This window comes from Chanodichthys erythropterus, chromosome 21 (assembly GCF_024489055.1).
Source record: "Chanodichthys erythropterus isolate Z2021 chromosome 21, ASM2448905v1, whole genome shotgun sequence".
In the NCBI taxonomy this organism is placed as follows: domain Eukaryota; kingdom Metazoa; phylum Chordata; class Actinopteri; order Cypriniformes; family Xenocyprididae; genus Chanodichthys; species Chanodichthys erythropterus.
Window position 1 is genome coordinate 11,926,627 of NC_090241.1, and position 13,154 is coordinate 11,939,780.

The 13,154-nt window shown below is 34.3% G+C and overlaps 1 protein-coding gene across 1 annotated transcript in view; it reads left to right on the forward strand.

The window, feature by feature from the left end:
* chchd6b (coiled-coil-helix-coiled-coil-helix domain containing 6b) overlaps positions 1–13,154 on the forward strand; it is a 33,205-nt gene that overhangs the window by 695 nt on the left and 19,356 nt on the right. Inside the window, exons 2-5 of the mRNA XM_067373798.1 lie at positions 92–185; positions 262–310; positions 3,656–3,800; positions 6,858–6,941. Of these exons, the coding sequence (XP_067229899.1) occupies positions 92–185; positions 262–310; positions 3,656–3,800; positions 6,858–6,941 (372 nt within the window). The remainder of the gene's footprint in view (positions 1–91; positions 186–261; positions 311–3,655; positions 3,801–6,857; positions 6,942–13,154) is intronic.

Consider the following 13,154-nt stretch of genomic DNA (forward strand, 5'->3'; position numbering starts at 1 on the left):
AGTTTCTACACTTTTGTAAATAAACACAATTGTATTTAAAGGGATATTTAGATTAGAGCATCATTTATGATATTTTTATGTGTGCTCTCAGCTGTCCGGTGATGTTCTTCAGCGGATGAGGGAGTCGGGATCTTCTCCAGAGAAACCAGCTTCACCCAAACCAGAGAGTGCCAAACCTGAGCCAGGTACCGACCGCTTATGCTCCCCCACAGCAACATCCCCCTTCATCTCTTATCTGACTGTGTTATATTGATGTTTCAGGGCCTTCCCGACCTTCTACAGCAGAGACACATGAGGAGCGCAGGAGACGGTTAGTGTGTTCAACAGTTGAAATTTATGTCTATCGTTATTTCTGAAGACATCTTCTGCCATAATATATACTGCAACTCAAAAATCAGTAAATCATGTGCTTAGTCTCCATGTCTTTCATTAACATATATATATTTCAAAATCAAGTCAAAATTTATTTCTATATCACATTTAAAAAAAACAGAGTTGCACCAAAGTGCTGTACAACAAAACGTGGAGCATATACAGTACAGTCCAAAAGTTTGGAACCACTAAGATTTTTTATGTTTTTAAAAGAAGTTTCGTCTGCTCACCAAGGCTACATTTATTTAATTACAAAATACAGTAAAAACAGTAATATTGCGAAATATTATTACAATTTAAAATAACTGTTTTCTATTTGAATATATTTCACAAAGTAATTTATTCCTGTGATGGCAATGCTGAATTTTCAGCATCATTACTCCAGTCTTCAGTGTCACATGATCCTTCAGAAATCATTCTAATATGCTGATCTGCTGCTCAAGAAACATTTAATGTGTACAATTGTACAAAATATTTGTGTACAATATTTTTTTTTCAGGATTATTTGATGAATAGAAAGTTCAAAAGAACAGTGTTTATCTAAAATCTTATCTTTTGTAACATTATATAAATATAACAATACTGTTAAATGTGGTTGAAGTTACCATCGTTTCTTACTGTATTCACGGAGACAAGAGAGCCGTCGCTATTTTCATTTTTAAACACTTGCAGTCTGTATAATTCATAAACACAACTTCGTTCTTTATAAATCTCTCCAACAGTGTGTAATGTTAGCTTTAGCCACGGAGCACTATCAAACTCATTCAGAATCAAATGTAAACATCCAAATAAATACCATACTTACGCGATTAGACATGCTGCATGATGAACATTTTGAGGGTTATATTAGCTGTGTGAACTTTGTTTATGCTGTTTAAGGCAGTCGCGAGCTCTGTGGGCGGGGAGCATGAGAATTTAAAGGGGCCGCAGCCTGAATCGGCTCATATTTAATTATGCCCCAAAATAGGCAGTTAAAAAAATGAATAAAAAAAAAAAATCTATGGGATATTTTGAGCTGAAACTTCACAGACACATTCAAGGGACACCTTAAACTTATATTACATTTTTTGAAAACACGTTCTACGGCACCTTTAAGAGCTGATTTAAGCTCTTGGCTAGTGAAGGAGCAAACCTCACATTTACGGGCAGACTGTTCCAAAGGTGCTACAGAAGAGAAGGACCGACCACCCTTTTCAGTTTTGCAGTGACAACATGGGACAGTTAGATAAAATCGTATCGTCAGTGGTAGGAGATCTTATATTTCTTAAAAATGGCACCCAAGGGGAGCATATAAAGTGAAAAGAGAAGAGGGCCTAAAATGGACCCTTGGGGCACACCGCATTACAGAGGAAATGGACAAAAAAGAAAATTTCCCAATGCTCACCGAGAAGGTTCTGTCTTTGAGGTAAGAGGTCAAGCACTGCAGGGCAACACCCTGAATATCCACCACCTTTTCCAACCAATGTTACAGAATATGATCATGTATCAAATGCAGCGCTTAAATCTAACAAGACAAACACCGCATACGAACCAGTATCGAGAACTTGCAACATTTTCCGTACTGTGCATTGATCTAAAACGCGACTAAAAAGTATCTAAAATATTGGACATACCGACATAGGAATTCAACTGGCAATACACAACTCTCTCTAAGAGCTGTGAAATAAAAGGCAATTTGGAGATTGGTCTGAAATTGCTAAGGATAGAATTGGTCAGAATTGGGTTTCTTAAGCAGAGGGTGAACCACAGCATGTTAAAAACTAGCAGGTACAACTCCATTTGCTCGAAAACTGTTAATATTGGCTGATACAGCTAGGCTCAAGGTTACAAACACTTCATTGAAATGATGAGCTGAGATTACATCGGACTCACAGCTGGAGGATTTAGCCTCAGAAACAGTATCAGCTAGATGAGCAGAGGTAACTATGAAAACAAGTTGGTAAATCTGTTGGTGAACAACTCAAAGGGGGATCATATGTTGATGGCTTAATGGAAGCCTTGATCTCCAAGACTTTATTATCAAAAATTTGTAAAAAGTATAATATATATATATATATATATATATATATATAATATACACTGAACAAAATTATAAACGCAACACTTTTTCATGAGCTGAAGATCTAAAAGGCCTATTTCTCTCGGCAAAGGAGAAGTGCTCACTAACACAGATTTAGACAGATTTGTGAACAATATTTGAGAGAAATAGGCCTTTTGTGTACATAGAAAAAGTCTTAGATCTTCTGAGTTCAGCTCATGAAAAATGAGGGCAAAAAAAAGTGTTTTATATATATATCAAAGAATATTTTATTAATGTTTAATTTTTATTGTTTGCATGTCAGTTATGCACATTTCTACACATTTCTTCTCATTATGGTAATACATTCAGAATTTTTACTTTTTGTGTTTTTGTAATTCTTATTATTCTGAGTTTCAAATATATAAATTCTCATTACTGTAATACAGTATTTTTTACTTAAGTAAATTATTCAAATAATCATACATTAAAAGCATCAGTGTTATTTTAGTATTATTTATATACTATTATTATAGTTTTATAAATATTCTGAATTAGATTTAATTTTTAATTTTTTCAGTTTTTATTTTTATTATACATTTTTATAATTACTTTTTATTCAGTTTAAATTTTTCATCTAATAATTCTGTTTTATGTTTAATTCAATGAACAAAAATGTTTGGTAACACTTTAGTTTAGGATCCAATTCTCACTATTAACTAGTTGCTTATTAGCATGTATATTACTAGGATATTAATTGTTTATTAGGACTTATTAATTGTATTAATTGTATAAAGCACATATTAATGCCTTATTCTGCGTGACAATATTCTACATCCTTCCCAATACCTAAACTTACCTTACTTACTATCAATAAGAAGTCATTAGGATTTTATTGAGGCAAAAGTCGTCATAGTTAATAGTTAGTTAATAGTTTATAGTGAGAATTTTGGATCCTAAACTAAAGTGTGACCTAATGTTTGTAATAGTTTTAGATAATGATAACAATCCTGAACATCATCACATCTAATCCTACCATGATGCTTAAATACTTGGCAGTTTAAATAATATATCATGATTTTTTTTACATTACAGTAATGAAAATGAGATTATCATGCATTACAATAGGGTTTTGGCTGAAATGTGACTCACGTTCAATTGAATCAAGGCTAGCTGGCTCACTAAACATGACTAATTCTTGAACAGTCTTTGCTGGTCACTAGTGGGGCAGTAGTTTAGTCATGATGTCTGTGTGTTTGGCTGTAGTTTTGAGCGGGAACAGGCAATGATCCAGGAAGAGCTGGCCCGGATCGCCCGTCGAGAGCGAGAGGCGGCGGGAGACGACATGAACCCAGCAGTGCTGCGAGAGAGAGCAAACACACGCCAGGACCTGGAGAAAAAACACAGCCTGGTGAGATATGCTCTCTTCTTCTGTCTTTGCTCCAAACACTAGCTATGTTTCCATGCAATGCAAATTTAACTTATGCACACAGTTGGAATATCGCATAAAATCAACTCACATGCTCTGTTGAAGCAAAGTCACCTGAGTTTTGGTTGTGGATCGAGTGATTTATTCAGTAAATGTGTTTCATCATAGTTTATGCGCATATAGGATAAGAAAATTTTCCACCTCAATTGAGTACATGAGTTTTATATGTGCATTTTGAGAATTTCTGCACATCTTAGTGTTTCCATCCAGCGTTTTTTATGCAACATCCCAAAATGTGCATAAAAATAGTTGGATGGAAACAGCTACTCTGACACATGCATCTTAACATGTTTTATTTCAGAATTCAAAATTAATTCTCATTTTACAAAGGAATATTCTGTTAGTAAAGTATAAGTTAATGCTCTCAGTGTCTTTGTGTTTTTCTCAGATATTTTTTGCATTTATCTTCATGACGCATATGATCATTTGATTTTACACTCATCTGAATTCACATTTGCATGCTTTGATGTTTAATTAAAATATATTTTTTAAAAATCAAAAACTAGTTTAATTGAACATCTTTAAGTCCCAGAAACACAAATAATTCAAATGTTTTGGAAAAACATAAAAACCCTTTTTTTTTTTTTTACAACTACATCTTGTATTATTGCATGATTAGTGTGGCACTAGATGGCAGCAGTGGCGTTTGATTTCATTTTGCTGTTTGAGGCCATGCTTGCCATTTAATTACATAGTGTGACATTTATAATAACCAGGCTTCGCTGTTAATATTATTACCCTGTTTTACATGTGAAGCTTTCTTATAAAGCTTTATTTTTTTGTTCACATTATTTTATTTTTGTGTGCGCTTTCTCTTTCAGTTAATTTTCTATTAGCTAAAAAAGTTATAATTTGACACAAAAAGTCAAAATTATGACTTAAAAAGTCAATTATAACATACTGTCATAATTTACATAAAAAATGTAATTACATAAATTAAACTTTTTATATTATAATTATGATTTACGAAAAAATTATGTGGCAGAAATGGGCTTATTATTGCTATATATAGTAATAATATTATTATTATTGCAATCTTTTGTTTTAGTGTTTTCTTTCTGTCTTTCTGTCAGCTGATGTGGTTCTCATTACTATCAACAGCACTGATCAATCATGCATGTATATTCTGGCTCATTTACACTCTGATTAGTGATAATCGTCAGCTCATCCATTATTATGAATCCTGTCCAAGTGCTTTTGTTAAATTAAAATTTGCAGAAATAATATCCAGTACAACCAACTTTCTTTCTTTCTTTCTTTCTTTCTTTCTTTCTTTCTTTCTTTCTTTCTTTCTTTCTTTCTTTCTTTCTTTCTTTCTTTCTTTCTTTCATGTAATTATAATGAATGCTCTGATTAAGGGTCGTCAGCTGTAAAAAATTTCTTCAATATTTATTTTCTCTCTCTCAGCCGGATGAGTTGAATGTTCGGGTAAGCAGCAGCAGCAGCAGCAGCCGTTAGCTGTAAATCTCAGTTTTATTTTAGCTGTTATTTGTCATTGTAACTGCATGTAAATTAGACCACACACACAGTTTCTTTATCAGAGCTGTTTTAAAGTCAACATGAAACTGTGTTCACAACCATCGCTACTGGAGTGAAACACAACATTCAACGAGAAATGTAGGATGGAACTTGATTTTATCCATGATGATTGGATGGTCTCAATAATGACATGTTATAAAAAATAATACGGATTGATTTAATATTATTTATATAATATTATAGTATTTATTTATTTATATTTTGAATTTGCTTTGATTTTTATATTTTCATTATAGTGATTTTGTTTGTGTTTTTCTCATATGTATTTGTTTTTTCCCCAATATTTCTATTTAGTTTTATTTTATTTATTTCAGCTTTAGTAATTTTACTACTTCAACTTCCAATTAAATGTTTAATGTTTAAGTCTTATATTTATTTTATTTTATTTCACTTATCAAAAACAATTTTTAATAGTTTTAGTTTTAGTTAACAATAAAAAAATAATATTTAATTTGTACTTTTTTTATGTCAATTATGCACAATTCTACCCAAATTCTCATTACTGTAATATGTTCAGAAGGTTTTCTTTTTGTAATTCTTCTTATTCTCAGTTATGATTTTTATTAAATTTAATTATTTTTTAAATTATTTTTTTTTTATTATTATTTTTATTTTTTTTATTTTTTTCAGAGGCAGAGCAAGTTATTATATTGTGATGAAGATTATGAAGACAAGCCTTTTTCATGTTGACTTTAAAGCTGTTATCCAGATAATCTTGCGTCATGCAAATGAATGAAATCTTCCTGTTAGTTAACAGATTGAATGTGGATCTGATTTATTTCAATTGTGTGTGTGTGTGTGTGTGTGTGTGTGTGTGTGTGTGTGTGTGTGTGTGTGTGTGTGTGTGTGTGTGTGTGTGTGTGTGTGTGTGTGTGTGTGTGTGTGTGTGTGTGTGTGTGTGTGCGCTATTGCTACTGTAAGTCTACCGTATGTCATCATATGTATTTGTCTTGGAGGCATCGGATCATATTTGTGTAGTCGATGTGACTAAACACAAACACACACACACACACACACACACACACACACACACACACACACACACACACACACACACACACACACACACACACACACACACACATTGAATGTGTATCATCTTATACATGCAGCTGAAGTGTATCATTTAATTCTGTCCCATCATACTTTGTTTTGTTATTAGTAAACTTAATGTTAGTACAAGAGTTTGCCGAGCTAATTTCTCTCTGGCTAATATCATCATTATTCAGAGAGTTTGTGATGATATGCCTGCGTCTCTGTTGCATGCTGCTACACTTCTTTAACTGCCAGTTTCTGTCATGTGTCGGGAACATCATCAGTTTTCATCGTGTGCTGCTCATCCTCACTGCTTCAGTGTCTTTGGAACATCTTCCATGTTTAAAAGCTATTAAGAGTTTGGTTGAAATGCAAATTGAGAGGTTTATTCTGTGTCTCTATCAGGCCCGACAGCTGAAGACGAAAGAAAATGAACTGAAACATCTCGAACAGTTTTACAAGGAGCAACTACAACTGATGGAGAAGAAGGTGTGTACTTCACAAACACGCTTCCTCACAAACTGTGCCATTTTTAGATCTTTAGATTCAGTTCGGTCCATGTATGAACCTTTGTTTCATCACACATCAGTTTCTAGCATATTTGTGATGATATTTACAAAATGTGGCCTTCAGAAGTACAAACACAGACACATGCTCACATCACAGAAGGACGGTGAAGAATCCATTAAACACACTCTAAATCTGAAACATTTCTACACATTTCTCTCATCTCTTTGATCTTACTGTACGTGCTTCAGGCTGAAGATGGTTTGTTCTCTCTGATGTCTTCATGGTCATATTAAATGTTGCATTTATAAATACAACTGTTTGCATAAACTCGATAACAGAGGTGGTGATTATGCGGCTTCATCTGCTCCTTCTGATTAGCGATACGCCACTTTAATGCGTGTGTGTGTGACCGATGTGGAGAGATGAACTGTGGGTAGAATCCAAATGTATGATTTTATGCTTTTGAAAGTTGTTTGAGATCATTTATTAATATTAACTGCCTGAAGAAGGAAAGAGTTTGAACTTGTGTTTATTTGATGTGTCCAGCAGAGAAAATCAAAGCTACAGAAGAAAAAATAAATGAATTTTATAAGAACTGAAATATAAAGAATATATTTACTTTATATCAAAAGAAATCTATGAACTGTAAGCCAATAGCTGTGGAAAAACACATTTATTTAGTGCTGTAAAAAATGAAACAATTAAACGCATCAGGTGGCCTGAAGCGTCTGTGAAGGACACTGATTGATTGGAAATGTTTTTAAATGTGTTACAGACTTGTGGTGTTGTGCACAGGAGGTCTGATTATTTTATTTCTAAATTTTATACAACTTTATTCAAGTTAACCATATGTACATGCATTTAAATTTAAAGACCTGGGGTTTTGTAGTGGTTAAAGAGGTTGTAGGTTCAAAGGTTGCAAATGTTCAAGAGAAAGTCGACCTTTGATCCTTAAACTTCCTTAATGCCTACATTGTAGAGCTAAATGCCCCAATAAAGTTGTATAAGATTTAAAAAATAAAACAAACTGTAAAATTATCAAACCTCCTGTGTTATAAGACCAGAGCTGATGGTTAGCAGATATGGATTTAAATATGAACCTAACATTGTTTTAAATTAACATGAAGATTTTAAGTTAAATATGACTGTATAACAGAAAATGTTTAGTCAAGTGCTGTAACTGGAAGCTGGGAAGTTTTACACTATTTTTAAACAAAAATGGGTTTGTGTAAGAAACTTAAAGGTGCCCTAGAGTCAAAAATTGAATTTACCTCGGAATAGTTAAATAACAAGAGTTCAGTACATGGAAAAGACATACAGTGAGTCTCAAACTCCATTGTTTCCTCCTTCTTATATAAATCTCATTTGTTTAAAAGACCTCCGAAGAACAGGCGAATCATAACATCGACTGTTACGTAACAGTCGGGGTGTACGCCCCCAATATTTGCATATGCCAGCCCATGTTCAAGGCATTAGACAAGGGCAGAACGTCTGGAGCTGCACAGCTGAATCATCAGACTAGGTAAGAAAGCAAGGACAATAGCAAAAAAAGGGCAGATGGAACGATAATAACTGACATGATTCATGATAACATGATATTTTTAGTGATATTTGTAAATTGTCTTTCTAAATGTTTCGTTAGCATGTTGCTAATGTACTGTTAAATCTGGTTAAAGTTACCATCATTTATTACTGTATTCACGGAGACAAGAGCCGTCGCTATTTTCATTTTTAAAAACTTGCAGTCTGTATAATTCATAAACACAACTTCATTCTTTATAAATCTCTCCAACAGTGTAGCACTAGCCGTTAGCCACATAGCACAGCCTCAAACTCATTCAGAATCAATGTAAACATCAAAATAAACACTGTACTTACGCGATTAGACATGCTGCATGACGAACACTTTGTAAAGATCCATTTTGAGGGTTATATTAGCTGTTTGAACTTTTTTTTATGTTGTTTAAGGCAAGCGCGAGCTCAGTGGGCGTGGAGCACCAGATTTAAAGGGCCACACACCCTGAATCGGCTCATTTCTAATTATGCCCCAAAATAGGCAGTTAAAAAGATTATTTAATAAAAATCTATAGGGTATTTTGTGCGGAAACTTCACAGACACATTCAGGGGACACCTTAGACTTATATTACATCTTTTAAAAAAAAGTTCTACAGCACCTTTAACTTGTTATAAAGTAAAATAACTAGCTTCTGCCAGACCACCTTTCATATTCAACTTATGAAAAAAGAACTGACGTCGCATCAGTTATGCTTGTTTTGTAAGTTGAATAGAGAAGGCGTAGGGCGTAGCATAAGTGTTTTGAAATGTGAGAGGCGTTACACTTTTTCCTTTTTTATTTTTATTAACCCCCCCTGGAGCCGTGTGGAGTACGTTTATGATGGATAGATGCACCTTCTGAGCTTCAAACAGGTGGTTTCCATGCACTGCCATTATAAAGCTTGGAAGCATCCGGGTGTAGCGAATTAGCTCAAAAGGGGGATATGAATAATTAATCATAACTCATTATAATTAATTATAAATATTTGAATCAGTTCATCGAATGAACTTGATGTAGCTGAATTAATATTACAATCAATTAATCTGTTCGGCCAACGAATACTCAGTATTGATTATCTATCATCTCTTCAGAAAATATATTTTCCGTGGCCACCAAAAAAAGAACTCTTTCTTAGCATGTAGCTGTGATCTTAATGGTTATCAGTGGCATTGGTTAATAAGCAGATCAGAATCAACTCGCAAGAATGTGCACACAAGTTTTATTTAACTCAATCACAAACACATAGCTAGACTAAACACACACAGACATACAAATCACACAACCATAGGGAATGAGAGAGTGGAAATGAATTTGAACCGTAGCATAACAGGGGAAAGGAGCTATGAAAAGAGTCATTTAACGAACTGGAAGAACCATCAGTTTCACTGTAAAGCACCTTTGTTAACAAAGGGGTTCAAAATTTCCGCCGTTTAGTGTTAAAATGTACGATACTTGCAAATTGCATTAGCTTTTGAGGAGCGATGGGATCTGCAGGCTGAGGAGAAATTCTTGATGGTTAAGTCCAATGGTGCTGAAGTTGTAGTCAATATCTTCTGCGTTAAATGAAGAAAATGGCGACATACTTGCGCTGTTAAATTGACCCTGTTGTTGAGGAAGTTGCGCATGGCTTGAAGTGAATGAGGCCTGTCCATCCATAGTATCAGCAGGAACAAAGAGAAGAACCAGAAGAGACAGTGCGATCTGTCTCTTCTTTTTGACCTCTATAGAAGTCACACCTTTGAGTTTTGGCTTGACCAATGAGAAAGGTTTAGTTTCCAAGCGGGAAAGTTCCTTTGTTTGAAAGAGGACTCATTTGCATGAGGGGAGTAAGCTTGTAGTTTTGTGTCCATTTATATTCTGATAAATATGACAAACGTACAATGCATTGTATGAGACGGTGATGTCCACCAAAGTGTGAGTCATTAAACAAGAGTAATTTGATATGAAACACTGTGATTATTAATATAACTCAGATTGTATTCGTCTGAAAGAAGAAAGACATATACACCTAGGATGGCTTGAGGGTGAGTAAATCATGGGGTAATTTTCATTTGAAAGTGAACTAATTCTTTAATGCAGTATATGACACATTACAGTAAGGACATCAATGTGTTTCATATCAGCTATGAAGTTGAACTGAGGTTATAGATGGATCATCATTCCTCCGGCGTTTACAGTGCAATGTCTGTTCAGCTGCTTTCGTTCTGAGACCTAACAGGCTTAGTTACGCTTTAGCTCTGTGTGTGTGTGTGTGTGTGTGTGTGTTTGTTTGTCTAAAAAATACACACAAATATAATATACACTATCTGCAGTAAAAAATTTTCACAAGATATTCACTAAAAAGAAAAGAAATAATGTAAACTTCCATTCAGATGTTTGGGGTCTGCAAGAGTTTTGTTAATGTTTTTGAAAGAAGTCTCTTCTGCTCACGAAGGCTGTATTTATTTGATCAAAAATATAGTAATATTGTGAATTATTAAAATAACAGTTTATTTGAATGTATTTTAAAATATAATTTATTCCTGTGATCAAAGTGAATTTTCAGCAGCCTCATATTTTTGTGCAAACCGTGATACATTTATTTCAGGATATTTTGATGAATAAAAATGTGAAAAAACAGCATTTATTTGAAATAGAAATCTTATGTAACATTATAAATGTCTTTACTGTCATTTTTTTATCATCCTTGCAGGCTAAACGTATAAAATATAATATAAAATATGTTTCTCTTAAAAAAAAAAAAGTAATAAAATCTTACTGACCCCAAACTTTTGAAGGCTTATAGACAATTTTTAGGACCATTAAGATAAAATGTTTTGTAACATTATTTTCATAACAATTAAACACATTTCCCATCAAAACTTTCATTAATGTTTGAAAATCTTCATTTTGTGTTTTTTTGAATTGTGTTTAAAAAAAATTATACTTTGCATCAAGAAAAAGTCTGTTATAGATTCATTAAAATAAAAGTGTTTGGGTGGGTCTGTCTGTTTATCCAACCCATGGCAGATGAGGAAGTGTACAAGGAAACCTGTCTCATTATTTGTGCAATTTCATTTGGTGATGCACACACACATAGTGGATGTGATGCTGTGCACACACAGACACACACTCCTCCATTCCTGAAATCTTTTTTCTTTGTAACTCTCTCCTGCTCTATTGAGGTGAGACCTTTAATCGGCTCTCGTCTGTCATGTGTGCGTTATACTGCTGCAGTCTGTGTGTGATGCTTTAAATGACAGCTCACATTTTTAAGATTCAGCCTACACACACTAATCTGAAACGCTTTGGTTAAGCTCTCAAAGAGAAATCCTGAGCGTGACACACACACACACACGTGCACACACACTCACAGAGAGAGAGAGAGAGCGAGAGAGAGGAACAAAGGTCCTGATCCCACTGGCTTTCTCTTCTGCATGTCTATCTGCACTCTACACACTGTCATGTAATATTCATGTCCTTCATCTCAAAAAAGGTTTGTGCTTTTCACTCTGTCAAGCATTTGCAAGAATAAAACCGACTCAGCTGCTCATGTTATCAGAAATATCAGGTCTGATGCGATAATCATACTGATATCTGCTGAGGCGTAATTTCTCTCATTATTATTCATACAGTCAGAATACACAAATCTACACCACTTTCAATCTCTGTTTTAATTTTAGCTCTTTCCTATACTATCCTATAAAGGTTCTTTATTGGCTTCTATGATTCCATGAAGAACATTCATTGAACCTTTCCATTGGACAAAAGGTTCTTTATAGTGAAAAAAGGTTCTTTTTGATTTTTTAAAATGTTCTTCACACTAATAAAAGCATATAGCAGTTATTCCTCTAATTTCCTCTAAGTCTGCATGTAATAGTCAAAGGGCCAGATTTACTAACAGCTTGTGCCAGCGCAAACCCTCTTTTGGCATTTAAAAAATACTGTCGGGATTTACTAAAGACACGCAGTGCAAAATTAGCTCTGAGAAGGCGTGGACTGAGTTGTTTTTGCGGCTGACCTTATTGAATATTCTATGCATTTGTAGGAGTTTCCCTTTCAGACACAACATTTATGGGAGGAGAGTATTTAAATCAATCATGCACAGTGTTTTACTAATGTTTACGCTAGTCAATTTAATGGTATTTGCGCCATTATTTAAAGCAGAACTAAGTAACTTTTTTTACCTCCATAAGTAGTTTTCTAAGTCCTTACGATGGTTAATTGATTTGTAGTGGTGTGTTTGAGTCGTGCACTAACACCCTCTGGCACGTATACGCCAGAATACAGCACTTGCAACTTGAGCTGCACCGACCCGAAACAATCTCGCCTCATGTTCACGTTCACGCGAGAGTGACAAAATGCTTTACGGTAATTCAAAAACAATGTATATATTATGTCTTTATAAGACAATTTCGAAAATTACCCACCTCCATCGAGTGTACTGTATTTGCAAATTACCCACCTCCTCTTTCTTGTACTGTATTTGCAAAACTACTGCGCTGGCGAGTGTTGTAGTCGTTGTAGTCCAGAGCTGCGCTTGGAGTATTCATGACAGTGTCATTCACTGAAGGAAACTGTAGGGGGAGCTTCGCGAATCTTGCTTAGTTCTGCTTTAATGCCCAAAAAAGCATGTCGTAACCCATATTGCGGCATG